Source organism: Drosophila guanche, unplaced genomic scaffold (genome assembly GCF_900245975.1).
Source record: "Drosophila guanche unplaced genomic scaffold, DGUA_6, whole genome shotgun sequence".
NCBI lineage: Eukaryota > Metazoa > Arthropoda > Insecta > Diptera > Drosophilidae > Drosophila > Drosophila guanche.
This window is the reverse complement of record NW_022995751.1, coordinates 4,247,143-4,274,835: the sequence shown is the minus strand read 5'-3', so window position 1 is coordinate 4,274,835 and position 27,693 is coordinate 4,247,143. Positions and strand designations below refer to the sequence as shown.

General features: G+C 49.2%; 8 protein-coding genes across 13 annotated transcripts in view; 5 read left to right on the top strand and 3 right to left on the bottom strand.

Moving 5' to 3' along the window:
- Nucleotides 1–436: 436 nt before the first annotated feature.
- LOC117586923 lies at nt 437–5,285 on the top strand. 5 transcript variants are annotated; one of them, XM_034277281.1, is made up of 6 exons: nt 437–566; nt 618–774; nt 2,432–2,506; nt 2,558–2,858; nt 2,988–3,565; nt 3,631–5,285. In XM_034277281.1, the coding sequence occupies exons 4-6, from the start codon at nt 2,600–2,602 to the stop codon at nt 4,864–4,866; spliced, it is 2,073 nt and encodes a 690-aa protein (XP_034133172.1). In that variant the 5' UTR covers nt 437–566; nt 618–774; nt 2,432–2,506; nt 2,558–2,599; the 3' UTR covers nt 4,867–5,285. The 5 variants fall into 5 exon arrangements, with proteins under 5 accessions (XP_034133172.1, XP_034133171.1, XP_034133174.1 ...); XM_034277280.1 differs by lacking the exons at nt 437–566; nt 618–774 and adding an exon at nt 1,960–2,172 and having other exon boundaries at nt 2,261–2,506; XM_034277282.1 differs by lacking the exons at nt 437–566; nt 618–774 and adding an exon at nt 1,961–2,088.
- On the bottom strand, nt 4,891–7,532 carry LOC117586924. The gene is made up of 2 exons (XM_034277284.1): nt 6,991–7,532; nt 4,891–6,916 (listed from the first exon to the last, which is right to left on the bottom strand). The coding sequence occupies exons 1-2, from the start codon at nt 7,427–7,429 to the stop codon at nt 5,301–5,303; spliced, it is 2,055 nt and encodes a 684-aa protein (XP_034133175.1). The 5' UTR covers nt 7,430–7,532; the 3' UTR covers nt 4,891–5,300.
- Nucleotides 7,533–7,691: 159 nt separating this feature from the next.
- Nucleotides 7,692–9,559, top strand: LOC117586926 (NADPH-dependent diflavin oxidoreductase 1). The gene has a single exon (XM_034277285.1). The coding sequence runs from the start codon at nt 7,721–7,723 to the stop codon at nt 9,473–9,475; it is 1,755 nt and encodes a 584-aa protein (XP_034133176.1). The 5' UTR covers nt 7,692–7,720; the 3' UTR covers nt 9,476–9,559.
- Nucleotides 9,473–13,738, bottom strand: LOC117586919 (intraflagellar transport protein 122 homolog). 2 transcript variants are annotated; one of them, XM_034277271.1, is made up of 11 exons: nt 13,555–13,738; nt 13,266–13,496; nt 11,272–13,209; nt 10,937–11,211; nt 10,729–10,876; nt 10,462–10,662; nt 10,276–10,396; nt 10,066–10,222; nt 9,735–10,012; nt 9,572–9,679; nt 9,497–9,513 (listed from the first exon to the last, which is right to left on the bottom strand). In XM_034277271.1, the coding sequence occupies exons 1-10, from the start codon at nt 13,617–13,619 to the stop codon at nt 9,584–9,586; spliced, it is 3,510 nt and encodes a 1,169-aa protein (XP_034133162.1). In that variant the 5' UTR covers nt 13,620–13,738; the 3' UTR covers nt 9,497–9,513; nt 9,572–9,583. The 2 variants fall into 2 exon arrangements, with proteins under 2 accessions (XP_034133161.1, XP_034133162.1); XM_034277270.1 differs by having other exon boundaries at nt 9,473–9,679.
- A 22-nt stretch (nt 13,739–13,760) lies between these two features.
- On the top strand, nt 13,761–17,340 carry LOC117586922 (exocyst complex component 7). Its single transcript, XM_034277277.1, has 8 exons — nt 13,761–13,904; nt 13,957–14,122; nt 14,183–14,697; nt 15,669–15,733; nt 15,796–16,526; nt 16,585–16,907; nt 16,975–17,108; nt 17,167–17,340. The coding sequence occupies exons 1-8, from the start codon at nt 13,857–13,859 to the stop codon at nt 17,267–17,269; spliced, it is 2,085 nt and encodes a 694-aa protein (XP_034133168.1). The 5' UTR covers nt 13,761–13,856; the 3' UTR covers nt 17,270–17,340.
- On the top strand, nt 14,773–15,609 carry LOC117586927 (protein matrimony). Its single transcript, XM_034277286.1, has one exon. The coding sequence runs from the start codon at nt 14,873–14,875 to the stop codon at nt 15,482–15,484; it is 612 nt and encodes a 203-aa protein (XP_034133177.1). The 5' UTR covers nt 14,773–14,872; the 3' UTR covers nt 15,485–15,609.
- Nucleotides 17,287–27,693, bottom strand: part of LOC117586920 (cold shock domain-containing protein E1) — a 24,879-nt gene continuing 14,472 nt past the window's right edge. Inside the window, exons 3-6 of the mRNA XM_034277275.1 lie at nt 21,519–21,787; nt 18,272–19,292; nt 18,012–18,209; nt 17,287–17,953 (exon numbers count right to left, since the gene is read on the bottom strand). Coding sequence (XP_034133166.1) covers nt 17,410–17,953; nt 18,012–18,209; nt 18,272–19,292; nt 21,519–21,787 — 2,032 coding nt within the window. The 3' untranslated portion in view covers nt 17,287–17,409. The remainder of the gene's footprint in view (nt 17,954–18,011; nt 18,210–18,271; nt 19,293–21,518; nt 21,788–27,693) is intronic.
- LOC117586921 (E3 ubiquitin-protein ligase CBL-B-B) overlaps nt 25,227–27,693 on the top strand; it is a 5,267-nt gene continuing 2,800 nt past the window's right edge. The window contains exons 1-5 of the mRNA XM_034277276.1: nt 25,227–26,030; nt 26,095–26,502; nt 26,562–26,686; nt 26,751–26,872; nt 26,934–27,065. Of these exons, the coding sequence (XP_034133167.1) occupies nt 25,480–26,030; nt 26,095–26,502; nt 26,562–26,686; nt 26,751–26,872; nt 26,934–27,065 (1,338 nt within the window). The 5' untranslated portion in view covers nt 25,227–25,479. The remainder of the gene's footprint in view (nt 26,031–26,094; nt 26,503–26,561; nt 26,687–26,750; nt 26,873–26,933; nt 27,066–27,693) is intronic.

Below are 27,693 nucleotides of genomic sequence, written 5' to 3'. Positions count from 1 at the left end.
TTATAGCTGTACTAAAAACATAAACTAAAACCAAAGACTAATACACGCAGTTCGCATACCTATGAAGGCATTTAGCAGCAATAAGCCGTCAAGGGTATCAAACGTTTCGGCACGCTAAAGCATGTAAATTTCTTCGTTTTGTGTATGCTGTTTGCGCCGAGCTGTTTGTTTTCTCACGCTTTGCATTGCTTTTCTTCCGTTTTGCTGTTACATCTTAACACATTGGCGCGACCTTGTCGCTTTTTGTGTAAACACAACGACAGCGTGTGATAATTTTGGGCAAAATACTGAGCGAATAAATGCCTTTCATTTCACACCCACACAGCCCGTTTTTGCACATTAAGGCAGCCAACAAGTGTGTGTAGTGCGTACAGCCAAAGAGAGTGACATAAAGAGAGCAAGCCAAAGAGAGAGTGACTGAGAGGTGGTTGAATGAAAAAGCAAATAATAGAAAGGGGAGTGAAGTGTAAAATAGCGAAGCAAAAGTCTCGTTTGCAGCACGTGCCAAAAAGCATTTATTTGCGAGCGAATATCTCTCGAGTACTCGTAGTGTCTGCGCAGTCTCAGTGAGTGTCAAACTGTGAGGCAATTGGCAAATAAACATTGCATACTTTCAGGCATATGCGGCGAACTGCAGTATTATCCGTGCGCCAGGCACCGCAGCAGGAACAACAGGACAACACAACGAGCCACAACGAATCCGCATTAGATTTCACACACAACTCGTGGTGTAAATATTTGCAGCTACAGCAATCAATACAGCGATGAGTCCAAGTGAGTGCAAGAAGTGCCAGAATATAAGATGAATCTTGAGTTGCTTCCCCCGCTACACAGCGTCAAAGTGATGACAAAAAACGCAAAAGTTCTCCAAGTGTGTGTGTATCCCTTATCTGTATGTGTATCTGTTGTGTGCTAGCCAAATGATTGCAATTTTAACGCTGACACTGCAACGCCTCAATGGAACTTGACACAGTCTTCCCCCAGGGCTTGCTTTTTCTCTCTCTGTGTGTGTCCCAAAGTGTCCTCGATTCGATACAACACTTGCACAGAAGTGCATATACGTGTGCACCCAATGCACGTCATTCGCCCTTCAACCATTCTACACTCGGAATATCCATTATATTTTATTTATATATATTTTTTATGTCCTTCAAAAGCTGACTCAACTGCATTCAAATTTAAATTTCTATAAATTTTCTATGGATATGCACAAGCATGCAGTCGTTAAAAGCTATTACGAGTTGACGTGAGAATCATTTTAGTTTTTATGATGGGACATTTTTCAAGTTATTCTAATTTATTGAAGCCACTGCAGTATTCGTTTTCACAGACATCAAAGTGTCAATTAAATTAGTTAAAGGTGCGAAATGGAGCAAAGCCTCGGTCGAGTGTCGTGCATAAAAGTGAGACTTTGAGATGAATCAATTCAGCTACAGTGAAAGTTCTTTAGATAAACAATAATCATAGGCATAGACATTTGCTCTAGCTAATATTCAAGCATTTTATCTCATGTGTTTCCGGTTTGTGCTTCAAATTAAATGAAATTTTAAGCGCGCAGAGACTCGTACATAAAAATCATACATCATTATCGCTACCCGCAGAACTATAGTCCACAAAAGCAACCGAAGGCCATGCCTAAGCAAGATTTTTCATTCGATCGGAGGGGGTGTACCACAAAAACAGCTTTGCCTGTGGTCGGTCCACAGTGTATAAAAAAATGTGTATAATTATATTTGGACAGCTGTAAGGCTCATCTCATGCAATAGACAAGTTAAATCTAAACAATGATATAACACGATAATGCAAAAATGAAAAACTAATGAGCGACGCAGCAGCGCTTCGTGATCGATGGATGCCGAACACAGCACACCAAACACAACACAGAGAAGACAGCAGCAGCAAAGCACAGCAGACCCACGGCAGCACTCAGCAAGCAAAGCCAAACATCGTTTCCCCATTCACACTTGCGAACGATTCGCCGTCGAGTGCGGTACCGCTACTGCTGCTGATGTTTCGCTTTCGATGCAGCTAAGCGCGGACACTGCAATTCGATTAATTTCATTTTCCCCTCAGTGGGCCACAGCCAAGGTTAACACCCAACGTTTTTATTTATATTCCCTCTTGACGGAACAAGCGTTCTGGGCAGGGAAAGTGCCAAGAGGAAGTCGCTCCGTAAACATAGCAAACCATATGGGCACAAGGGCAGTCTTCAATTGTTTAAATAAAATAATAAACAAATAAATGAATTGGCACATGCCAGAGTTATCCAGTGAACAAAGTGCAACAATCCACAAACCAAGAATTTGTTTACAAAACGGAAATATCATGAATGAATCGGAGAACGAATGCAAAGTTTAGAATACGAATCTTGTTTGTGGTTCGTTTGGCGTGTCAAGGAACTCATTGGTCAGCAATTTCCGCTTAATTGCAGTGTCGGATGCCACAACAGCTGGATAGGATAGAGTTCGAGCAGAGTCAGCTTTGAAATATTAATCATTGCCATTGGGTAAGTCCTCCCTTTGCTGTCACTGGATATACACAAATGTACTGTTTGCAGTCACACTTGAGAACTATCGGCCGGAGAGGGCGACTGCATGTTATGGCTGACAAACGTTTACTCTGCGACACCGCAGAGACGGAGCGGCTGGTCTTGCATATGGCCAAAGGTTCAAGGGGTCGATCGCTGCCTTGGAGCTGCCTGCTGCGCAGGAAATCGCTACTCGGACTTATTGTAGCGCTAATCTTCTGCTACTTCCTGATCGGTCGGCCGGAGTGGGTGAATGTGCTGGACATAGATGCGCTGCACAACGACAACTACTACACGGTCCATCATGTCTCCGATGTGCCTGGCATGGATGGTGAGTGTCGCCAGTCGCATGTCGTTTCTGTTGCTTTTTTTATGTTTTTTTTTTGGTTTCCGTTTCTGTTTGTTTATCCTTTATGTTGTGTTTCCTGTCGTGTGCCCGCTGTGTGTGTATCCCGTGTAGAGCTGATTGAAAATGTTCCTTTTGTGCCGAAAGGCTTCCTCGTGTACAGCAATTCCTGCCAGATCAAAGAGGTCGATCCGTACAAGGCCGAGGTGATGCGCCACTTTAAGCGCGTCAAGTACGTGCCCTGCAAGAAGCTGCCGCCTCTCACCAACGTGCAGTTCAATGAGCAATCCCAGAGCTATGTGCTCAGCATCAATGGCACAGCATTCACGCGCTACAATGTGGGCTCGTCGATCTATTGCTGCTTCATGGAGGTGCATCGTGTGAACGAGACGGAGGTGTCATATTCGAAGTGCCAGCGCTTCATACACAAGGCAGTGCTGCCCAACACGGTGGAGGGCATCATTGTGAAGTGCACTTCGGATGCTGGAGAGATCTACATCAATGGCCATGCCACGATACCCGTGAAGAAGTCCGTGCAGCAGCGACTGAAGAAAAAGGAGCAGCAGCGGCCTCCCAGCGTGCTCATGCTCGGCATCGACAGCATCTCGCGTGCGAATCTCATACGTGCCATGCCCAAGACAGCGCAGTATTTGTACGACAATGGATGGTTCGAGCTGGCGGGCTACAATAAGGTAACATAAACCACCTCCAAGTACCTAAAGAACATCCTCTAATCTCTCACTCTCCTTCCTGTTAGGTGGATGACAATACGTTTCCCAACATCATGGCCCTGGCCACCGGCTACGATTTGAAGAGTGCGAACAAGGAGTGCTCTCCGTACGAGGTGGGTGGCCTGGAGAAGTGCAGCTTCATTTGGAATCTCTACGAGCAGCATGGCTATGTGACAGCCTACGGTGAGGATGCCATCAAGATCAACACGTTCAACTACCTCAAAGAGGGTTTCGTCAAGCCGCCAGTGGACTACTATCTGCGGCCATATCTAACCGCTGCCGAGGACAAGCTGCAGCGCACCATAGTCATGGGACTGCCGCACTGCCTGGGCTATGAGACAGCCGCGGAGCATGTGTACGACTATGCGCTGGAGTTTACGCGTCGCTTCCTGAACGACACCTACTTTGGCTTCTTCTGGACGAACACGCACAGCCACAGCGACATCTCGCAGACGAGCAGCATGGACGCGTACATGGTGCGGTATCTGGAGCGTCTGGTGCGCCAGGGCACGATGGACAACAGCGTGGTGGTGTTCTTTAGCGATCACGGGCTGCGTTTCGGACCCACGCGGAGCACCTGGTCGGGGCATCTGGAGGAGCGACTGCCTGCGATGTTTATATGGCTGCCAGCAGGTCTGCGGCAGACACAGCCACAGCTCGTTGAAGCGCTGCGCCTGAATCGCAATCGTCTGACCACGCCCTACGATCTGCACATGACGCTGAAGCACATACTCGCCATGTCCGGGCGAACGAATGGCCTGGAGTCCCTGGGAACAGCGCCCTCCTGCCCGCAGTGCCAGAGCCTGCTGTTGCCCGTGCCTGAGCAACGTTCCTGTGCGGATGTGGGCATCGAAGATCACTGGTGCACCTGCTGGTCGTATGACAAAATCTCCACCAGTTCCAAGGAGACGCGACTGCTAGCGATGCGCGTTGTCAGCCACATCAATCAGTTTGTGCACAGCTTCCGCAACGGAACGCTGGCCAAGCTCTGTGCGCCGCTCACGCTGTCCGTTGTCAAGTCCGCCTATCAGGCACACCGCAATGCCCTCGATCCGGAGAACATGCGAACGGTACGCCTGACGTTGGTTGCATCGCCCAGCAATGGCCTGTTCGAGGCCACGGTGCGGCACAATCAGACGGACAACAGCATGACGGTGACGGGTTCCGTCAGTCGCCTCAATATGTACATTAACGAGTCGGACTGCATACAGGATTCGGCTGCCAAGAAGTATTGCTATTGCTGGAAGCACAAAAAAGGATAGTTCAGATAGGAGAAGAGTTAAAAGTTATTCAAGCTAGCCCCAAGTGCCGTTAAACAGATTCGAATCTGGTATATTACCTGATAATAAACATGTAAATAGATTGCTTAAGCTAGTCGTAGTTGTGCTAGCCCCATTGGTGGGTTTCCATTGTACATAAATAATAGATAAACTTCATGTATATATAACTCTATCCATATAGTAGATTGATTCTCCTGTAGTATGCTCTTAAGTGAATCTCTTGCCAAACTAAACTTAATTTAATAAGAAGTTAGAAACACCCGTTGGATGTTTATGTCTCGTTAGTGGCTAATAGCGAGTGTCCACGGTCTGGTAGTGTCTTTAATCTTGTTACTCTTTGTTAATAGTCCAATTTCATAAATTAAAAGCGAGTCTCAAATACATATATCAAAATATATACACTCATTGTGTTTGCACTACGAATCCACTGTGCCCACGCTGCAAATATCCCACTTACGCAGTTTTTCCTGGAAAGTGTACTTCGACAGCAGATCCTTCAGTGCCTTGAAGAGCTTTGTAATCGAGCCTTGTCGCTGCATTTCATGGATGTGCTCAGGGCACGCTTCCACCGCCAGTTCCAAGTTCTTGTAGTCTTCGGTGGAGCGTAGGGAGAAGTAGCCCTCGAAGCTAACCGCTTGCTGTGGCTTGCCGCTGCGCGTCTTTAGCATCTCGACAGTCTGCTGCTTGTGCATGTCAAAGTACTGGCCCGGCTGGCTCAGCTTACTGACGCGTCCCGTCCAAGTGTCCACTGTGCTACGCATCAGCCATTTGTGGTAGCACGGATCCTGTGAGTCCACCAGCTCCAGGTCAAGCGCAAAGATCTCCGTTAGGACATGCTTTATGGTATCTACATAGCAGAGCAGCCAGTAGTAATAAATCGTTTGGTTTTCTTCAATGTTTTGGCTGAGCAGCACGGGGCGCAAGCTCTTGAGATCATTCTTGCTGGGCTGGATCAAGTGCGTGCGCTTTGTTTCCGGCAGGCACGCAGGGACATCCAAGCTGATTTTCTCATCATTCGGTGCATCCTTGACGTCTCCTGCTTGCGCCACTTCTAGTGGCTGCTGTTTAGTCGTATTTGCTTCGTTTTCCATTTGCTGTTCTGTTGGAGCTGAATTTCCCTTGTACTTCTTGGCTGGCGTTGGCCGATACATCTTCTCCAATGCCATTTTGTCTCCCAGTCCGAAGAGCAGGTAATCATAGAGTTTTTTTGGCGCTGCTCGTAGCTCTCGATTCTTAAAAGCCTGTGCGGCCATATGCAGGCATTGTTTGATGTACAGAAAATCTGTTTGTGATATGTTCCTTGCCACATTCCTTGCCAGCTCGAAGGGATCTTGCACGCATACCGTACGATCCAAGTGAAATTTATCAGGCGCTTCGCCAAGCTCTTCCTGAAGGGCAATTAATTGCTCCTCGTACTCCGGAAAGCCGCCAGGAGTGGCCAAAGTTTCCACCTTGTCCACGGCACAGCCCAGAAACGGTGACAAAAGTTTCTTCTCGAAGTCTGTGCTGGTACAGAACGCAAAGAAGTCTCCGATTAAGTCAAGCGTGGACATCTGCGCAGGTAGTGGCGCCACTCGCTCCATGCTGTACGCGTAGTTGACTCCTTTGACAGTGATGGGTTCGACATGCGCCTGCAGTTCCCTGATGGATGGCAGCAAGTGGCGCATTTGAAGATTCACGAGAAGTACGCTGAACAGACAGTAGCTGCTCATGCCACCCATTCGAACGACTTTCACCTTCTTTCCCCAGATTTTGAGGAACAGCGCAAGCTGCCGCAGTTTGGGTTCGCGCAGCATTAGCTCTCGTATGAAGCGAGAGTTGAATGTGCTGTTGGGATTGCTCATATTGATGTCTATGTTGAGGCCCGTCACTTGATGCTTGCAGCGAATAATGGGCACACGGGCATGTCGAACGTTTATGATTTCGGTAAAGCTTACCGAACGGTGCAAAACTCTCAGCACCTTCTTGAAGAGCCGCTGGGGGCAGGTGACGTTGTCATCTGTGGACTTTAGATACAAGTCAATGTCGCTATCTAAACGAAGGAAGCAGAGAGAGGAGAGATATCTTTGGTTAAGCTGAAGACACACAAGGCAAATGGGAACTCACCCTCCAAGGCCAGTCCGGTGACCAGCGAGCCAAAGGGAAACACTTCCACTTTTAGTGCCTTTTCCCTCTCAAAGCAGTTGCGCACAGTGGCATAACAGCAATCGAGTCGTCTCAAGTCAGCCGCATAGCGATTTAATATTGTCTCCAGGTACTGTCCGTCCAGTGTCTTGTCCAGAGCCTCCTGCAACTTGCTGCGTTCGCTTTGCGTTTCTTCGCTGGTAAACTGCTTGGTCAGCGCGTTAATTTTCTTGCGAAATTTCTTCTGCGGCTTGTTTGTGTTCTTGTGCTTGTGCAACTCGTGGGCCAGGCAGTCTGTCGCATTCTTGAAGGGAGCAGCACACACCGTGCAGAATACCAAGCCGGTGGCACTGCCCCCTGGCTCCTGGCCGTCTCCTGGGGCCATCTCTGGAGTTTGCATTCCTTTTACAAGAGATTCCATGGGCGATATATTGCTCAACTGCACATTTCTCCGTTTTGTTTTTGCTATTAACAAAACTTACTTTTGTATTTGTTGTTTTTCGTGATTGGTGTCTATCGGTGTTTATGCAGATTTATCGATACGATTATTTATCAAATATACCGCATGAACCCTCGAAAAAATATACCGTAAATTCACCGAATACTACCAACATATTCCTCGATTTTTGGTGTTAGTGCAAACGTGTAGTTTCGAACACTGTTCTAAAAATTGTTATTGTTATTGTTATAAATATTATAATTTTTAAGTGAAATGAGGCTATTAGTTCTCTATGGCAGCCAAACCGGCACTGCTCAGGACGTGGCCGAGCAAATATGGCGTGAGTCGCGTCCACTGGGCTTCCACGGGCCGGTTCTTTCCTTCGAGGACTACGACATGCAGCAGCTCATCGAGGAGCGGCTGGTGGTGTTCGTGGTGGCCACCACGGGCGATGGTGTAGAGCCGGATAACATGAAGCAGGCCTGGCGATTCCTGCTGAAACGTAGCTTGCCAGCCCAATCATTGCAGGGACTGCAGTTCGCGTGCCTGGGTCTCGGGGACTCCAGCTATCCAAAGTTTAATTACGCCGCCAAGAAGCTAAGCAAGCGGCTGCTTAACCTAGGAGCCACCTCTGTGTGTCCACTGGGCTTGTGTGACGATCAGCACGACTATGGCCATTTGGGTGTGTTCCCCAGCTGGACAAGGGATCTGTGGACGTCACTAAAGTCATCCCTTGGCATAGACGAAAGCACACAGAACGGCGGAGCCAACAAGACTGTGAGCAAGTGGCTGATCAAGGAGCTACCTGGCTCTGTGCCCTTGACTGTGAGGCTGGAACGCCTTGCCTGGACACAGAAACAAAAGTGTCACACCTTCAAGCTGGTAGACAACGTGAGGACAACAGCGGAGAGTCATTTTCAGGATGTGCGCTTCCTCAGGCTCGAATCCTTGACTGAAAATCTCAGCTGGGAGCCTGGCGATGTGCTCGACGTGCAGCCGCAGAACAGCGATGAGGCGGTGAATGCATTTTTTGAGCTGCTGAGGGAACACAAACTGAACTTTGATGAGGAAACTGCCGTGGAGGTGCTGGCTGCCTACCCGGACATGCCGCTGCCCAAGGCCTTTGCCACGCCCATAACCCTCGCGCATGCAGCCAAATATGTGTGGGACCTGAACGCCAAGCCGAGGCAACGTTTCTTCGAGGTGTTGGGCCACAATTGCAGCGATGAGCTGGAGAGCGAGAAACTTGCCGAATTCTGCTCCGCCGAAGCCATTGACGATTTGGTGGCCTATGTGAATCGTCCACGGCGCAATGTGCTTGAGGTCTTGCAGGATTTCCGGCATGCGAGCTCCAAGCTGACGGTCTCGCAGCTTTTTGAGATGATGCCACTTATTCAACCGCGCAGTTTCTCCATCGCTTCGGATGTGTCCGCCTCCACGCTGGACTTGCTTGTGGCTGTGGTGCAGTACAAAACCATTTTGCAGACGCCGCGCCAGGGTTTGTGCTCCAACTGGCTGAAAAACTTGACACCAGGCGTGGAAATCTATGGCATTGTCAAGCGAGGCACAATGGTGTGGCCCAAGGATCTGGCAGTGCCACTGATTATGGTTGGACCTGGCACTGGCATTGCACCCTTTCGCAGCATCATTCAGCATCGATTGCATGCACAGTCGAAGGGCGCATGCATTGGTCCACTTGTTGTGTTCTTTGGCTGCCGCAGCAGAGCGGCAGATTTTCATTTCCAAGAAGACTTTGAAGCCTGGACTAAGGGCAAGCTGGTGGAGGTGCATTATGCCTTCTCTCGGGACGAGGATCGAAAGGTCTACGTGCAGCATCAAATACAGAAATGTGGCGAACGCTTGGCGCAACTAATCCTGGAGCAGAATGCACATATCTATGTGGCGGGTAATTCCAATAACATGCCCAAGTCAGTGCGCGAGGCGTTCATTGAGATCCTAGGCGGCCAGGGCGACTATGTGGATCTGATGATCAAGCAGCGAAGATATCAGGAGGAGACGTGGGCGTAAAGTCAACATGTTTAGCTTGTACTTTCGTATGTGTGTTCCTATTTGTACAATATTGGACGGAAATTATAAGTTAAATCTATAAAAGAACGAACGAACTTTAGTAGTTGCTCAAAAGTCTTCCAGCAGCTTATCCGAGGATGTGTGACAGAACGGACAGTAGCCCTTCTGCAGCACCTGCAGCTCAAAGTCCTCGGCATAGAAGAGCTGCAAAGGAAGTTATTATATGTGTGCCTCTATTTGCTCTGTGGATAATACTTACCAGCAAACACTGCGGACAGTAGGTGACCTGCAGATCGGGCAATATATTGCGATAGTAAACATTTCGTATGTTCTTGCCCTGCCTCTTGAGTATCAGCACATGATTGGGATCTATGGCACGCAGGCCATTCCGATCCAAACTCAAGGGCAAAGCACTGGCCACATCCTCGTTGAAGGGATCCGAATCCTCCACATGCTTGGCTGGAGCCAGCAGCAGACGCTCAGCCTCGGCATCCGATATATCCACTTCGGGATAGAATTGTACTAAGGGTAGAATTTCTAAAGGGAAACAAAATTCAATGGTTGCCTGATGGAAGCCTAAATTCACATACCAAATGAAACAAATGAGAATATGTAATCCTGCCTGCAGGTGGGGCAGCAATTGTTGTTCAAATGTTGACTGTAGTTGGAGCACTTGTAGCACAAAGGCAGCAGCTCCTCGGGATCATTGAAGCCGCTCTTGCATGCTTTGCTGTTTAAGAAATTTAACTGCAAATCAAATTAAAGTTAAAGCCTCGATTTCTGTCTGTTTTGCTACTCACATCAATCTGCTCTTGCACTCCAGCTGGTGGTTTGAGTGACTGCAGTCGCTTGTTGATCAGCAAACACAATTTATTGGCCTGCAGGAACTTTGCCTGCTTGGCCAAAGTAAACAGCACAGAGCTGGAAAGGATGATACAACAGATGAGCAAAAGAGACACATCAATCAATTGGTTTTAATGCCTTACAACATGCTCACACCCTTGGGCACGCCCTTGTGCTCCACTTCGTTGAGTATAAAGCGGCTGACATTGAAGAGACTCACGGGCGAGTGTGTGGTGAAAGGTTCCTTCATGTAGCTATAGATCACGGCATACGCATAGTACACCTTGGCAATGCGCAAATGATTTTTATACTCCGCCAAATTGTGATCTATGGGATTCTGGTCACTGCAAAGTAAGAGAAGATTTAGGATCTGTTGTGTGTGGCAGCAAAGAATAATTATAATAACCCACTCCTTGGCATGGTAAATATCCAATGATTGCTTGGCCAGCAGCCAATAAAAGTAACTCGCATCCAGATAGCGCTCCTCCACAATTGCCGTGATGCTCAGCTGCTTCAGCAGGCGATTGGCTTCCTTGGTGCGTCCCGCCTTCAAATAAGCTAAAACAAATAAAAGAAAAGTAAGAACTGCTCTGGCTTCCATTGTGGACTGAGACTCACCCTGATGTGCCTCTATAAACTGATCCGTTTCGGCCAGCCATTGCCCGTGCTGATAGTGCACCGTGGGCAGCAGCTGTGGCAACGATTCCGCCAGTCGAAACGCCTCCGGCCAGTCACGCACCTCCACGTGCAGCTGCACCACTTGTGCCTCATCGCCGAGCTTCTTGAATATTTCAGCAGCCAGTGGCAGGGCTTTTAGAGTCTTTAAATTCTGCGCCACCGATTCCAAGGCAACGCGTTCACTCAGGCTAAGGCGACGTCCGATATCGTAGAGACTAAAAGCAGACAAAATAAAATCAGTAAGTAGTCAGGGGGATCCACCGGGAGCTACTCACACATCTGCCCAGCCCTGCTCGGCTACGATGTCGATGGCCTTTTGATTCTCGCCAGCAGAAAGCAACAGCTCGGCCGCAGCACGCGGCTCCTTCACGGAGTACGCCCATTCCGCTCGCTTGCGCACCAATTCGTTTTTCTCCTGCTCCGTGCCATCTCGGAGGTACTCCTGGGCCAGATCGAACATGCGCAGATCGGTGTACATCTCGAGGGCACGCGATGATTGTCCACATTTGAGAAACAAGCGAGCGGCCTCCTTGAATTTACCTGCAAAGGCAGAGTTCTCGCCCAAGAGCACCTCCTTGGGCACAGCCGAACGTTGCTGCTGGTCCCGCAGTTCGCTGATCAGCTTGAGCCACGGCAGATTTCTCACCTTGACGTATGCATCGCGGGCTATATTAATGTGCAGCGCTTCCAGCGCGGATTGGGCCAGACCCTCCCAATCGCTGGTGGTTACGCCCAAGCAGGCCACCTGATAGGCTTCCTCAAACAGGCCCGCCTCAATGAACTGCCACATGGTGGAGCCCAAGGCCAGCGGAGTGTTGTGCATTATATTCCCACGCAGACAAAAGGCCGTGGCCCCACACAGTCCCACCACCACGCCGTGCATATTCTGCGGCGCACGTGGAGGCAAATTTCCAACTCGCACACTCAGGCCGCCCGTGGTGTGGGTGTAGCAGAGCATCGTGTCGAGATGTGTGTTCCAGGTGACGCTGTTCACGCCCGTATCCTGATAGAGTATCGTGTCATTGACAATATCCCGCACCACCAGTCGTCCCACATCATCCACGACAGCGATTTTGCTGCGTTTGGCATTGATGTCTAAGCAGCGCACCGCTGACACTGCCGTCGTGATCAGCAGCGGCAGGGAATTGTTCAGAAAGATGCGAAATACTTGGCCATTCTTCAGGCCCACCATCAGGCCTTCACGGCCCACTGGGCCGCCCGTCACCTTGATGTAGCGTATGAACGAGTCCATAATCCACTCTCGCTGTAGGATGCCACTGAAATCCAGGCACTGCAGGCGCTTCTCCTGGCACAGAACAATGTGGCGACCGCAGACCACCAGCAGGCTACAGTCAAACTTCTGTTGAATCTTCTCCCTGACCTTGTAGTGCATCGGTTGATCCTCCCTCGAGCTCAGCTCGTACAGAACCACACGCTCTGGCAGCTGCACAGCCAGACGATTGCGATAGATGGCGATTTTCTGCACCAGATCGCGGCACTTGATGCGCACCTTTTGGCCAGAGATCAGATGCTGAATGATCACATCGCACATGTTCTCCCTAAAGGCGTAGCGTTCCCTGTACAGAGCGTGCACCGTGCTCGAGGCAATGTTGAAGCAGGCCAGCGTGCCATCCTGGCAGCCAATAGTGTACGACTGCCCATTCGGATGCAGTGCCACGGACCATATCCACGTGTCGAAGCTGTCGCCCAGGGTGCCCAAGCGTATGCCCTCGCGCGTGAAAAAGTGCAGGCCGCCCGTGCAGCCGCCAACCAAGCAGAACTCTCCATTGGGAAAGTATTGCAGGCAAAGCGGATCGAAGCCCAGGGTTCGCTCCTTGCCAATCATTTGACCGCTGAGCGTGTGGAATGACAGGGTCTGGCTCCAATCCACCACGGCAATGGTGTCCACACTTCCTGGCCCCATTGCTGGGCAGCATTGGACACTGAAAACATTGCTATTGGGCCCGCCCGGCCGATCGATGCGTCCCTTCTCCTCGCCCAACTTGTTGCGTATAGAGATAGTTCCATTGGCCAGGCCCATGATGAGATACTGGCCATCGTTTGTCCAGGAGCAGCCATTCACACGTGCAGATATTTTGTACTTTTGCACGGCCTTTTGATCCGCCGACCAGAAAGCAAAATCCGACATCGAACAGGAGGCCAAGTGGTGCGAAACCGGATTGAAGCTCATGCATTGAATGGAATCGCCGTGACTGTATGCAAAACAAGAGTTGAGACCTGGAAATCATAATAAGTGTCCACCACTTACGAGTACTTGAGTATCCCTTCCAGTTGCGGCGACCATACAATGACCATTTTATCCGAGGCACCGCTGGCAAAGCGTTTGCCATCGCGTGAATATGCCACACAGTTCACCGTGTCCTTGTGTGCCTTCAGCGTGTTCAGCAGGGAACCATCGGTGGGATCATAGATGAGTATACGATCGCCAGCGGCGACCACCAATTGGCTGCCATCCGGGGCGTAGCAAACGCTGTGAACGCTGCAAAAACGGGTTTTTACAGTTAAATCAACAGGTTGCTGGGTTGGAAAGACTCTACCTGGTCTCCCCATCCTTGGTGCTGGGGAACTCTATGCGTTCCAACCATTTGAGGACGCCACGCATTTTTGCACAGCCGAAAAGATTCCTATTTTACTGCAGCTTGCATAGTATAGTCCGTGAAAATGTTTTTCTTGATTTGTTTACAAGCCGCGCTTCCATGACAACGAGAAAAAATTCACTTTTCAACACTGATGGCTATCGATAGGTGAGTGTAATATCGCTATCGGTGGATTTACAAGTGTTTTTGTTTTTCTGTACATTTTAATTCAATTTAAGCTAATTTAGCTTGTTTGCAGTAAAATGAACAACCTGGACAGTTCACTGCAGGCGCACAACAAATTGGAGAAGGTAACAACAGTTGTCATACCTGCGCACATATTTACAGTGAACTTTCTCATAGGAAGCAACCAATTTGGCACTGCTGAAAGACCGAGTGGACAAGTATCATGATCTCTCCACGCAAATGTCCAGCATTCTTACCGTCTTTGAGAAGCGACTGGGTAATCTAGAGCAGACTATACTGCCAGTATATCAGGAAACAGAGCAGCTACAGAAACGACAGCAAAGTAAGATCCTTGTGCAAAACCAAACACATCAATATCTAATTGGTCACCGCCTCTTTTCAGATCTAGAGGCTACACTCATCTGCCTGGAGAGCGTGCTCTCGCACTACGATGTCTCGCAGGAGGTGTGCCAGCTTATACATCAGGGGCCGGTGGAGGGAAGCATTTCCGTGTTTCTGGAGGCGCTGGCCAAGCTGCGCGCCGCCATGGACTACTTTTTGCACAACAATTCGCAAAGTGTAGAGCTAGAGAATGTGACCAGTCTGTTCAACACCGGCTGCGAGGGCCTGAACCAGCACTACAGCATGCTGCTGAAGAAGCACAGTGCCCCATTGAAGCCAGTGGAGCTGCTGGATCTCATCTATATCGAAGATGACTCATCCAGCGATGAGTACACGTCCTTTCGCCAACTGTCGCAGACCACCCGCGAGGAGTTGTACACGATTTCGCACTGGCTGGAACAGAACATGCGGGAGTACACACACATCTATGCCACGGAGAGGGGAGATGTGGTGCTGCGGTCGCTGCAGCTGTTAAAAGATCATCAGAAAAGCAACAGCTGGGGCCACGAAGCTTTGGTGAGTACCGTAACCGAGTACAACTCTGCATTCTATGACATTTCGTGCAACGGGACTACTTCGAAAAAGCTGCGCAGTGCTCTTGGGCGCCGCCATTGCCATTTAATCAGCGTGTTCTTGCCGTACCGTATCATTGTCCAAGTGTAATTTTTATTAAATTAAATTGTGAACAAAAATGGAGGAATGCCGCACACCCACACACAAAAGCCAATTCAACTTTAATCTCACTCCCACGATGAGGTGGAACCACCTGAATGTGAACACATCGAATGTGCGCTGCTCCACGCCCATCACGGGCGCTTTTCGTTCGCCGAACATGTCGCCCATACAGAGTATGCGCGCCCTGAAGAGTCCCGCAAAGACCATGCTGGCGAAGACCTTCAAGAAGCCGCCGCTGAAGAAATACATGCATCACATGCACCGCACGGAGATCACAGCCCCAGTGGTCGTACTATCCAAGAGGAAGGAGGATGGTGCCGAGCGGGAGCAAAAGTGCAACAGCAGCTCGGACACCTTCTCCGATGATTCGAATGTTGAGACGTCGCTGTGCCGCGAGTCGCGTCGTCGCTCCATAATGGCCTCCAATCACTCGTACGTGTTCAATCACGGGGCCAATGTGGAGCAGGTGCTCGTGCATGTTGGCCTGGAGCAATATGTGGATAACTTCGAGAAGGCTCACATTGATCTGGTCGATCTGGCCTCCATGGAGAGGGATGATTTGAAGAACATTGGCCTGTCCACTGATGAGGACTGCAATCGCATTTTGGATGTGCTAAAAGCACTCTAAGGGATTGCCCTAAGAGATCGCTGGCGTATCCATAACAACTTTACCTTAAGATTTTAATATGTGTTTTATGTACCACCCCAAAAATAATCAAATAAATCTGTATGCAAACCTTCAGAGAATGAGAATTAATTTGTGTTTTCCTTTGTTTTAAAAACAAATCAATTTATTATCGTACATCTTGCAGAGACCTCGACACGGTGGACGTCAAGCGGAGCCCAAGAAGAACACCTCCGCGCGTCTGCAGCAAATGTAATTAGTTTATCCATTCCATTGCTTGAGTTTAACTAATTCTCACAATACCTTATCTGCAGCTTCGAGAAGAAGGCCAACAAGCTGTATTTGCGGGCAACACAAACCATTGAGCAATCAACTGGATTCTCCATTAAGAAGGCTTCATCCCATTCGGATCACTTGACCTCGGAGGATCTGCTGGATGGGGACCAGGAGCTGGACAAGTATCTGGTCATGCTGCTCGGTCTGCAGCGGCTGCTCAACTGGGAGCGTGCCATTATGCACGACATTATACCGCAGTCGAAGCACAACGAGGTCTTTGCTCGCCTCGCCTACAATGCCATCGAGCTGGTGGTCAAGGATGCAGAGGCTATTACCCAGCGCATAATGCGCTGCATCTCACGCAAGGAGTGGACCTCGGCACTGGGCATATTCTCGGCGCTGAAGCGTGTCATACTGCTGCAGCCCGACATTGAACGCACGTACGATCCCGCGCAGCGTGAACAACTGACCAAAGTGCTCAACAAACTGCAGCTTACGGGCGCCAAGGCATTGGAGCACTTCCTGGAAGTGGTCAAGGGCGAGTCGAGCACAAACATTGTGGGCCAGAGCAATGTGCCCAAAGATGCCACCGTTCACGAGCTGACCTCCAATACAATTTGGTTCATTGAGCATTTGTATGAGCACTTTGATGTAATTGGCTCCATACTGGCACAGGATGTGCTCTACTCCACGCAGCTGGACACCATACTGATGAAGAAGTCGTTGCCTGGCGAGGAGCGCAACAAGGCTCTGCTGGCCATCTACATAAGTGAGTGGAAATGGCAAACGAAACTCCATTTTATGTTCTTTACTTTCCGTTTTTGCAGAGAAAGCTCTGGCGGAATTGAATCTGTCGATTATGAACAAGTGCGAGCAGTACAACGATCAGGCCACCAAACATCTCTTTCGCTTGAACAACATTCACTACATCCTCAAGTCCCTGCAGCGCTCGAACCTCATTGATTTGGTCACGCTGGCGGAGCCGGATTGCGAGCACAGCTACCTCGAAATGATACGTGAGCTGAAGGCCAGCTATCAGAAGACCTGGTCCAAGATGCTGCAGGGCATCTATTCTCTGGATGAGCTGCCCAAGCCAGTGGCTGGCAAAGTCAAGGACAAGGATCGCAGTGTGCTCAAGGAGAGATTTTCTGTATGTATAATGAGGATCTCCACTCTTGCTGCTGCTGCTCCATAAACTGTTACATTTTCTTTGCTAGAACTTCAACAAAGACTTTGAGGAGGCCTGCAAAATACAGCGTGGCATCTCCATACCCGATGTGATACTTCGCGGGGGCATCAAGCGTGACAATATGGAGCACATTCTGCCCAAATACAATCGCTTCTTTGAGATGTAAGCTTGGGGTTTTGATGCTGATTTAAGAGACTTTCCTCATGCTTTGTTCTTATAGGTATGCCGCTGTGCAATTTAGCAAGAATCCCGACAAGTACGTCAAGTACAGGCCGCATGAGATAAATGCCATGCTGAGCAAACTCTTCGATGACTCCGCCTAGACTTCCTTTGCATTCCGTAAGTTCGTTCGGGGGTTTTAATGCAAAACTCAATAAATATCGCTTTAAAAAAATACAATACAAGACTATAGCCTACAAATATTAAATGCCAAGTGAAACTCGAAGGCGTCACGTTGCTCCGGCTAATACAGGAAATTAGTGGAGGGCGCCTCGGGGCGTCCACAGGCGCCATAGTGCTGCACATCCACCGTGCTATTGGTGCGACAATTCTCAATGTCCAGGAAGCAGTCGTTCAGATATGTCTTATTGTCGCTGCCGCACACGGGCTCGAACTCCCTCGGACAGATGCGTGCACAACCCTTGAACTGGAAGGCGGCCAGGCAGCGCTTGAGGGGCACCACAAAGACATGCTTGCCGCAGTTCTCCTTGCGCATGTGACACTCGGACTTGTAGAACCTGTTGTCCGATCCGCACACGAAATTCGGTGGCTGCGCATCGCAATCCGAGTCACAGTCGGCAGTCAGGGCGCAGTTCTTCAGCGAAACGGCCACCACGCGCATGTGGCAGGTGCGTCGCTTGAACTCGCACAGCGAGGCAAAGGTGTTGCCATCGGAGCCGCACACCGGCTGCTGCACGAGGTCCGCACGAGTGCAGGCATCGCCGCAATCCTTGCTGGGCGTATTCAGATCCGTGCAGGGACCAATGTGCGCCAGATTCACGCCGCGTCTGCAAGGAAGCGTTGGGATTAACTAGGAAACTGAATGGGATTATTCCTGATACTTACAGGCAGGTGGCATGGGCAAGCTCGCATTCGTTGTTGTAGGTTTTGGCGTCTGTGCCGCACAGCTTGTCGTTTCGCGTGGAGCTGAAGATGGAGCCAAAGAGATTGTTAAAGTCCTTGCAGGGCGGCAGCTGCTTGCAGCGAATCAACCGATTCTTGCACTTGTCCATGCTCATCTTCTGTATGGACTTGCGCTGTGGCCTGGAATAGGAATTACTCCATTAGCAGGCAAAAACCGCTGCAGGTTTAATGCTGACACTTACCCGCAGTTGAGCATCTTCAGCTCGCACAGGGAGGAGTAGATGTTGCCATCGCTGCCGCACACATATTGCGAGGGGGAGTCCGCCGAGGTCTTGGGGCAATCGGTGGGACAGGCATCCGCAGCATTGCCATGCCGCTCCTGGGTCATGCAAAACGAGAGTGGCACCTCGAACACATGCTTGCCGCAGTTGGAGGAGCGCATCTTGCAGGGGCTGGCATAGAGGCGTCCATCGGAGCCACAGGTGGGTCTGGCCACGCGCCAGCAGGACTCGCGGCACATCCGCGTCGACTGGCAGTGCTTGCGGCTGGTCTTCACCACGCCCTGGCCGCACGTGTGCAGCTTCATCTCGCACGTGGAGTTGTACACATTCCCATCGGAGGCACAGATGGGTCCGTCCTTGGGTGCGCTGTTGCAGTCCACGGGACAGGATTCCCGTACGGCGCTCGTGTTGCTGCAGGGACCCACATGCGAGAGTTTGACGGCAGCCAGTCCCACGCGACAGGACTGTACACGCAGCATGCAGCGATTCAGATAGGTGCGACCATCGGTGCCACACACAGGATCCTTCTCCGTGCTGCAGCGATGCTTGCACTCCGAGCCCTTCGACCGCTCACAGCCCTCCCGCTCGTCCTTCACCAGCGACAGGCCATTTCGTGTGCACGTCTTCTTTCGCAGTTCGCAGATGTTTGCATAGATCAAGCCATCGCTGCCGCAGACCGGCTCTGCACCCACCGTCAGACTAGGCGGACACGATCTCGGGCAGCTGTTGTTGGAGCTGCTGGCACGATTCTGCCTGCCCATCTGCGCCTGCTGCAGCTGTTCGGTCTCCTCGCGCAACAGACTCTCTAGAGCGGCGGCTGCTGCTCCTGGTGCCTGCATCAGCGTGGACGACAGCTCGGGCTGCGCATCCTGGCGGTAGTTGATCAGCAGCGAGTCCGGCGAGGCATCGGCACTGCGGTAACGTATGACAGGCGCCTGTGCGGGCAGCTTGATGATCTTAATGGGAGAGTCTGTGACGGCGCCTGAAGGTGAGAGATATAAGAGGGAAGATTTATGAAGTATTTCCAGCATTTGCAGGGTATCAAAGCTGCGTCTGCTATGAGTAAAGTCTGCTCTTTGGTCGCATACGGAAGAGACATTGTGCGGCATACAAATTTAAGATTAGCTTCAGTCCGAAGAACATTTTGCGCAGTTGTGACCCACTGTCTAGCTGAACTCTTACTCTGTCTTCCACCGCCGCCGCTCAATGATCGCATGACCGACTCATGTAACCCCCCATTAACCGGAATAATTTGGGAGTTTATGGAGTTGCTCTGCAGAGCCATTGCCGTTGTAGGGCGGGAGAGGGAATTCTTCTTCGTTAACGGCAAACGGCACATGGGAAATGGCAAATGTTGGCCCCGAATGAGTCGATTCCAAGTACAATAAAAAACACACCACACCGCACACACAATGGAAATTTTGGAAGAAATTGTATGTGCTGGGGGAGGGATGGCGGTACAGCTGGTACTATCAGCGACCTCCATCTATAATTGTGTTCATGCTAATCCCCGCCAGAGATCGTAAGCTTAATCTGTGCTAAAAACTGCAAGTGAAATTTTCACACTAATTGCCTCCGGCCGACGGTTCGGACTTGGACTTGGACCGCGCAATGCCGCACCGAATGTTTCTGTTGTCTTTGGTCGGATGTGGCTCCGTTGGTTTTGTTTGTAAAGAAAGCGACGGCGATGCCGCCTCCAGTTTTGGGTACAGAGGAAGACGATGCCCACACACAGACGGGGCACACGCCACAGACGGAGACGAAGACGCAGAGTAGAAAATCTATTAGCGCTCTTTGGGGCTGGCTGCGATTGTTTGACTGCGATAATTGAACCCACGTCCATTATTCCAATTTGTTTGAGATGAGAATTTCAACATTTTCAACATTCAAACAAAACGCAGCAGACATTCTACGCTTAATGGATGGATGGACGGGGCAGCGCAGCCTTCGTAGTGGCTATTAAAGTTGGAGAAAATTAAGCGGCGTTAGGGAATTAATGCAGATGTAAACGATCCACGGGATAGACAGACATTCATTTGGCATTAAAAACAAAGCAATGTGAGCCCCAACCCCATGCTTTAGTACATTCCCTAGCCAATTCCTATGCCCATACCCACATTTCCTTCTCCATCACATTCTCCTGCTGCTGCAGCTCCTCCTTGTCCTGCCTATCGGATGCCATCAATTGCAAAAAGAGAAAAAAAAAAGAGCGAAGCACAAACCGTATAATTTTCAAAAGTGGAAAAAGCCACCAACCAACGCATTGCATTGCCCTGGGCCGAGGTTTGCTGCTGCTGCTGGTAGCTCATGGACATGGACTCTGGCGAGAGACATGATATGTGAGCTCTGATGCTGCTGCTGCTGCTGCTACCCCCCCCCCCCCCCCCCCCCCCCCCCCCCACACACACACTAGCATCATGGACACGGGCAGCACAGTGGAAAGCAAACTCTGATCAATCGTAGAATCATAACCATAGCCATGCCATTACACATGAATCACTCTTCAAGTGATTTCGCAATTGATCAGTTGATCAGGCACCATTCTCTCCCAGCCCCATTCAATCAAATCAAAATATATACTCCGGGGGCTAATTGATCTTTCACCCATCAATCTCTGATGAAATTCTGATATCAATTAATCGAAGAAACGATCATGACGAGCTCTGAACAGGCAAATCACTTGGGCAACGCTCTGCGTTCCGCTGTGGCTTCGAGGGTTCAACTCAATATGAACGCCCCTTTTACCCTCTGCAGAGGAGGCAATTTTCCGCTCCTTTCCACTGTGCGTGCTCCCTAGCCATTTCCCTTCGTACTCGCTTCCCTTCTCTGTGTGCCGGAGCATGCCTTTAATGAATTTATTTGAATGTTGGACAAATTGTGCACGAAAATATTTACGAGCATGTTGTGCGTGGTCTGTACGGAAAGGGGGGAGCAGTGGCACAGGCAGAGGGAAGTGCTTGAATGTTTTGGGTAGCCTCTGTAGTTACATATGTACACACTCGTACTCGTATGTGTGCCAGTTTCCATTCACTTTGTGGCGCTTTCCGCACTCTGGTACCTTAGAAATTAATAGCTACTCGGACGATGGCTACGACGGCACCTTTCTACCAGCACAGCACCTTCCCTATCCTGCACACCTCCCAGCTTCGAGGAGGCTTCTTTCTGGAAGGAAACCACTTTTCCTGCAAGTGCAGCGTATGAGACTTACCATTAGCGGTGGATGCCGTCAACATTAACATGGCAAGCAGTGCGCCAAACAGCTGGCGCTTAAGCCTTAACTGGGGATGTAGCTGACTCTGGCACTGGGCCTGGGGCCTTGTCTGTCTCTGGGGCTGGTACATTTTCACTGTCGACTGCACTTTCCTGCTGCTGCTGTCTGGCTGTAGCTCTGGCTGCTGCTGCTGCTGCTGCTGCTGATCCAACGACGTGTGCGTGACTACGGCGCTTTCGCTCGTTAACAATTGAAATAGTAGCAACAGTTGTTGTTGTTGTTGTTGTTGTAGTTTCTGCTCAAGTTCACTACCAGCTATGCGACGGCGGCAGCGGATCACGACACGACACGACTTTGACTTGCGTTGAAATGAAGAAAGTTTTTCCTATGCCTTTTTGCCTATGCTGCACAAACCACACGCCACACACCACACACCACAAGGCGCCTCTTAAACTGGTGCAAGATTACCGCAGAATCTGCTACTGTTTTGCTGCTGCGGCTGCTGTTGCTTATGATGATGTTGCTTTGTCGCTCGATGACTCTCTTTCAACGATCGAATTAACGGTAGTCTTCTTGTGTCTCTCTCTTGTGGTCACCTCACAACAGTGCTCTGGCCTGGGTCTGGCCCTTTTATGAGTTCATTCGTTGCCTTTTTACCTCCCCCTTTTGGATGCTCTTCCCTCTGCTGGGCTTCTGGCTGTCTTAGATGAGGATTGCTGATGCTACTGCTGCTGGGGCTACTCCTCTAAGCTAAAGCACTTGACCTCTCTCTCTCTCTTCTCACTCTCTTTCGTCAAACAATCGCACAATGGAGCATAATTTCTTTTTTATCGCCTGTGCCTGGCCTTTTCTCTTACTTTTTGCACGGTTTGGCCTTTAATTTGATTTCAATTACGCTTTCAGAGTGCTTTTAAACACCGTTCCGCCGTTCCGTCGATCGTTCGTTGGTTCGTTCTGGATCGTATCGCTTTTTATTATGCACACAAAAAATTCTTTTCACAGCTTCCTCCCCCTGTGGCGGCGACTCCTCTATGGCGGGGAGTAGTTCGTTACTCTTTTGCCGTTTGAATTTGATTTTGATGCGCGCTCGCTGAGATTCGCATATGAAGTGATCACTGCGCTGCGCTGCTGCCGATGTTGGTGCTGCTGCTGACGCTGCTCTGCTTTTGCGCTATCTGTGCTCTTCTCTCCAATGTATGTTAGGCCTCTGCAGAAGCTTACTGCGACGATGACGACGACGCTGGCTATTGCATTATTGTACATGTATTGTTTTTGTTGTTGATGTTGTCCCCGCGCTGACGTTTTCAATGAATGAATGGAACACACTCTCTGGCACGACACTCACACACACACGCGCACATCCGATTTTTTTACATTCATAAAAATTATACGTTCTTATTGTTGCTTCTTTTCTTTTGTTGCACAGAATTGGCTTCCAGCGCACAGCAGAGAGTAATAAAGTAGAGTCGCAGTAGTCCAGGCAGGCTCCAGAGAAACGAAGAGAAAGGTTTGACAATGCGCCGACGAATGGCACCGAATTTGCAATGCCAACAAATTTATATGAGTGAAAGGCAGCGCAGTCGACGCTGGCTTACAGAGGAGTGTGCTGCAGAGCTTACACAGCGATGTAGCTGGAGCCCATATGCTGGAGAAGCTATCGCATCGCCTTGTTTCATGGCAGCATGGCATATTGATTAAATGGAGTTGTCGGTATTTAAAATAACAACTTGGCCATGTTGTTTGTCTGCCCGCTGCTGCCTAATCGGTTTTGCGTACAAATTTAATTTGCCAAAAGTGGCAGCAAATGCAACCAAAAAGGCGAACAGCATTTGAAATTATAACACACACCACACACACACTCCATGCGCTCCATGGTCCCGCGCTCCATGCTTCCATGCTCCATGCTGTGCGACGCGGTGCTCCTCCTCCTCAAAAGACACGATCCACACGATTCCATGTTGCAGTTGCAGTAGAAAGTGCAGCCACCGCCACCGCCACCGCACTGGTGCAGGCAGCTCTCGTTGCTAGCTGGAAGCTGTGTTTATAGACTTGGGCTTTAAAGCCATAAATTTTACGCCTGAGTGGCGTTGCGAATAAGGGTCACACACACACACGTACAGATCAATGGCGGTGGCGGCGGGAGAGTCGCGTGTGCATTAAAGAAAATTGAGTATAGGTGGAGGTGGAGGCGGCTGCACAGCAGCAACAAAAGCAGCAGCAGGCAGCAGCGGTAAAAAAGAGGTCAGTAAGTGAATGGTTTACAGTTAGTTTTTGGGCAGCCAGACGACGGCGGCAGCGACCGTCACGTCAGTGGGGGCCTTGGAGCCCAACTGCATATGACAGCCATGACTTTGCTTTTAAGCGCCATCATCGCGTCCAGAACTAATGCTGGAGACACGAACAGCGGCACAGCCTCACACATACGAACACACAGGAAAAAGCCGAAAAATTAATTAAAAGAAAGCCAGGCAGACGTAAAAACCTTTTGGCAGCCGTGCAATTTCTTTTTGGCCAAATATTTGACGTTTGCCTGCGGTTTCTGCTGCGGCTGCTGCTGCTGCTACTGCGGCCTGCGGGGCTGCCAATAAAATGGAAAGTGAAAATTGTAGCTGCACTGGTGGCAGTGCATATTAAAAAGATTGTGTGCGAAGAAATGGCAATAATAAAAGATAGAAGCAGGCGTCGGCATCCCAATCCCAGCCCATACCCCATCCACGCACCTGTTCTGCGGGTTTTCTACGAGGCGGCACTAATCACAGCCTCTGAGACTGTGACGCCGCCATCAAGAAAAAGACAAGATTCGAGTTTGTCGTACACGTATTATATAAATGCTGTGCCAGCGATCTCCAATTATATGGGTAGGAGGAATGAAAGGAAGTTTCTGAAATCACACAAAGAATCTATGGTCAGTCATAAAAATAAAATAGTTTTCTGAATTTTCTTTAATTCTTCCAACTGAAAGAAATTAAAATGAAGTTTCTATGACTTCGCCATCTGTTGGTATACACATGCATTTTACATCCATATGCATTCTACATGCTTTTTCTATAACGGAATTATACAAATGGCACCCTGTGCTGTGTGCCGCTTTGCAGCACGCACATAGGGTCCAGGGCGACCGTTTACTCTATTTTAACGTCGAAATAGAAGCAATGAATTCAGCAATCGGATTAAATTATTTATTTACAAACAATTGCAAGTTTTTGAACTATTTTAGCGTTGGCAACATAATTTGTATGGACTAGCAACATGCTGCGAAAAGTGCGCAGCATTGTTCGTCAACACTTGGCACGTAATAAGCAACATTTTGTACCCTTGGAGGGATATATATCCTCGAATTGAGGAAATTTTGGGAAATCTATAGTACCATCAATGCAAACAAAAATTCCATCGGTGTTAGTAAGCCACTCAACATATTATGCAGATACCGAGAATAAATCTAGATCGATATACATATGTGTATATACATAGAAGGCATATGAAAAGGTTAAAAACATGTCAGTCTAAGTCATTATTAATGTTTGAGTGAAGCTTTGAAAGTGACATTATAATATTAGTTTATGGAAATAGGGTATACAAACACCCTTACTATACTCTCAACATCAAAATCGAGGAATATGATTTAGTATTTTCGGTATATTTACAGTTTTACAGTATATGTGAGGTATATTTTAATGTATCCGCGGCCACACTGATTCCAACTTCCATCCAATTCGCCCTAGCGATTAAATACCAAAAAAAAAAAAAAAAATTAACTATAACTGAACCCGAGCAAATGAAATGTGCAAATAAATGCACACGCCTAGTGCATAAATAATAGTGCGAGAGTTCCCGTTTAGTGCGTGCGTAGTTCTGGCCAGCTGTGAATTCATGTCGTGAACGTCAAGAGTGAAACCTACAACTCCCAAAAGCAGCAACAACAACAGCAGCGCAGAACAGCAGCAGCAGCATAGAAAAGATGGCGACGAGAGGCACAGCTCGCGTGCAATCACAACCAAAAATTTTTCCTTCACTCTTTTCGAAACTGCACGGTGCCATCTCGGAGGCATGCGTCTCGCAGCGCCTATCCACGGACAAGAAGACGCTGGAGAAGACGTGGAAGCTGATGGACAAGGTGGTCAAGCTCTGCCAGCAGCCGAAAATGAACCTCAAGAACAGTCCACCCTTCATACTGGACATACTGCCGGACACGTATCAGCGACTGCGTCTCATCTACTCCAAGAACGAGGACCAGATGCACCTCCTGCACGCCAACGAGCACTTCAACGTCTTCATCAACAATCTGATGCGCAAATGCAAGCAGGCCATCAAGCTCTTCAAGGAGGGCAAGGAGAAAATGTTCGATGAGAACTCCCACTATCGCCGTAACCTGACCAAACTTAGTTTGGTCTTCTCCCACATGCTCAGCGAGCTCAAGGCGATATTCCCCAATGGCGTATTTGCCGGCGATCAGTTTCGAATCACCAAGGCCGATGCGGCCGACTTCTGGAAGAGTAATTTTGGTAACAGGTGAGTCCTCGTTGTTGTGGCATCGCGTCAACATGCTCACTCGCGTTTCTCTCTCGCCCCGCAGCACACTGGTGCCTTGGAAGATCTTTCGACAGGAGCTAAACAAAGTGCATCCGATATCGTCGGGGCTGGAGGCTATGGCCCTGAAGACCACCATTGATCTGACGTGCAACGATTTCATTTCGAATTTTGAATTCGATGTGTTCACGCGTCTGTTCCAGCCGTGGGTCACCTTGCTGCGCAACTGGCAAATCCTGGCCGTCACACATCCGGGCTATGTGGCGTTTCTCACATACGACGAGGTGAAGGCGCGTCTGCAGCGCTACATTCTCAAGGCTGGCAGCTATGTCTTTCGTTTGTCCTGCACACGACTCGGCCAGTGGGCCATTGGCTATGTGACGGCAGAGGGGGAGATTCTGCAAACGATTCCACAGAACAAATCGCTATGCCAGGCGCTGCTCGATGGTCATCGGTGAGTGCAGAGCTTTGGAGTCTTCAATTAAACGATATTAAATGTATTTCTGCTTGCAGCGAGGGCTTCTACTTGTATCCAGATGGCCAAGCCTACAATCCGGATCTGTCCTGTGCGGTGCAAAGTCCTACCGAGGATCACATAACAGTCACACAAGAGCAATACGAACTATACTGTGAAATGGGTAAGTGCAGCCACAGCCCATTCTCGTGCTCCGCTCTAAACCTTTTCTTTCTTGGTGTTTGCAGGCAGCACCTTTCAATTATGCAAAATATGTGCGGAGAACGATAAGGATATTCGCATTGAGCCCTGCGGTCATCTATTGTGCACGCCCTGTCTCACCTCCTGGCAGGTGGACTCTGAGGGACAGGTAAGCCCCCCCGCCCCCTGCCAACACCCAACTACGATCAATTCTGACCTATTTTACACAGGGCTGTCCCTTCTGTCGCGCCGAGATCAAGGGGACCGAACAGATCGTTGTGGATGCCTTCGATCCGCGCAAGCAACACAATCGAAATGTCACCAATGGGCGACAGCAGCAGCAGGATGATGACGATACAGAGGTATAGTTTTGTTCACAGCCTGAAACCGCCTGCTCCGCTGCCGCCTGTGCTGCTATTTATATATATACATAATTACACTTATGATTACTTTTGGTTCGTTAATATATACTATATCTATATCTACATATATATACATTATATATATATATACGTTAGTTCTTACAACTGCTATTGTTTATATAAGTTTAGTGTCTAGCCTGCAGTTAGCAGTTATTTGCAGTTTCCAGTTTTTAATTAATTTTTTGTTTGTTTTAGCTGTAACATATTTAAATTATTAGCCAAAACTCATTCGCAACTAATCCACAAACACAGATGCAGAGATATCCCCCATACCTTCACAACTATATTTACACATTCATTCATGTATCCCATACCCATACCCATACCCATTCATTCATACACTATGTCCATTCATTATGTAGTTGAAATTTCTCGTTCGTGTGCGCCGCGATGCGCCGCGCCAAAGCGGAAGTGGCTCATCAGCCCCATGTTCGTTATCGCGCTCGCTGCTCTTTACACTTGTTTCTTTTTCCTCTCTCTCTCTCTCTCTCAGTGTGTATTCATTCATTTAATGATTCATTTTCGGTTCGCCCTTGATCGTTCTTTTGTACATAGTAATTTATAATTG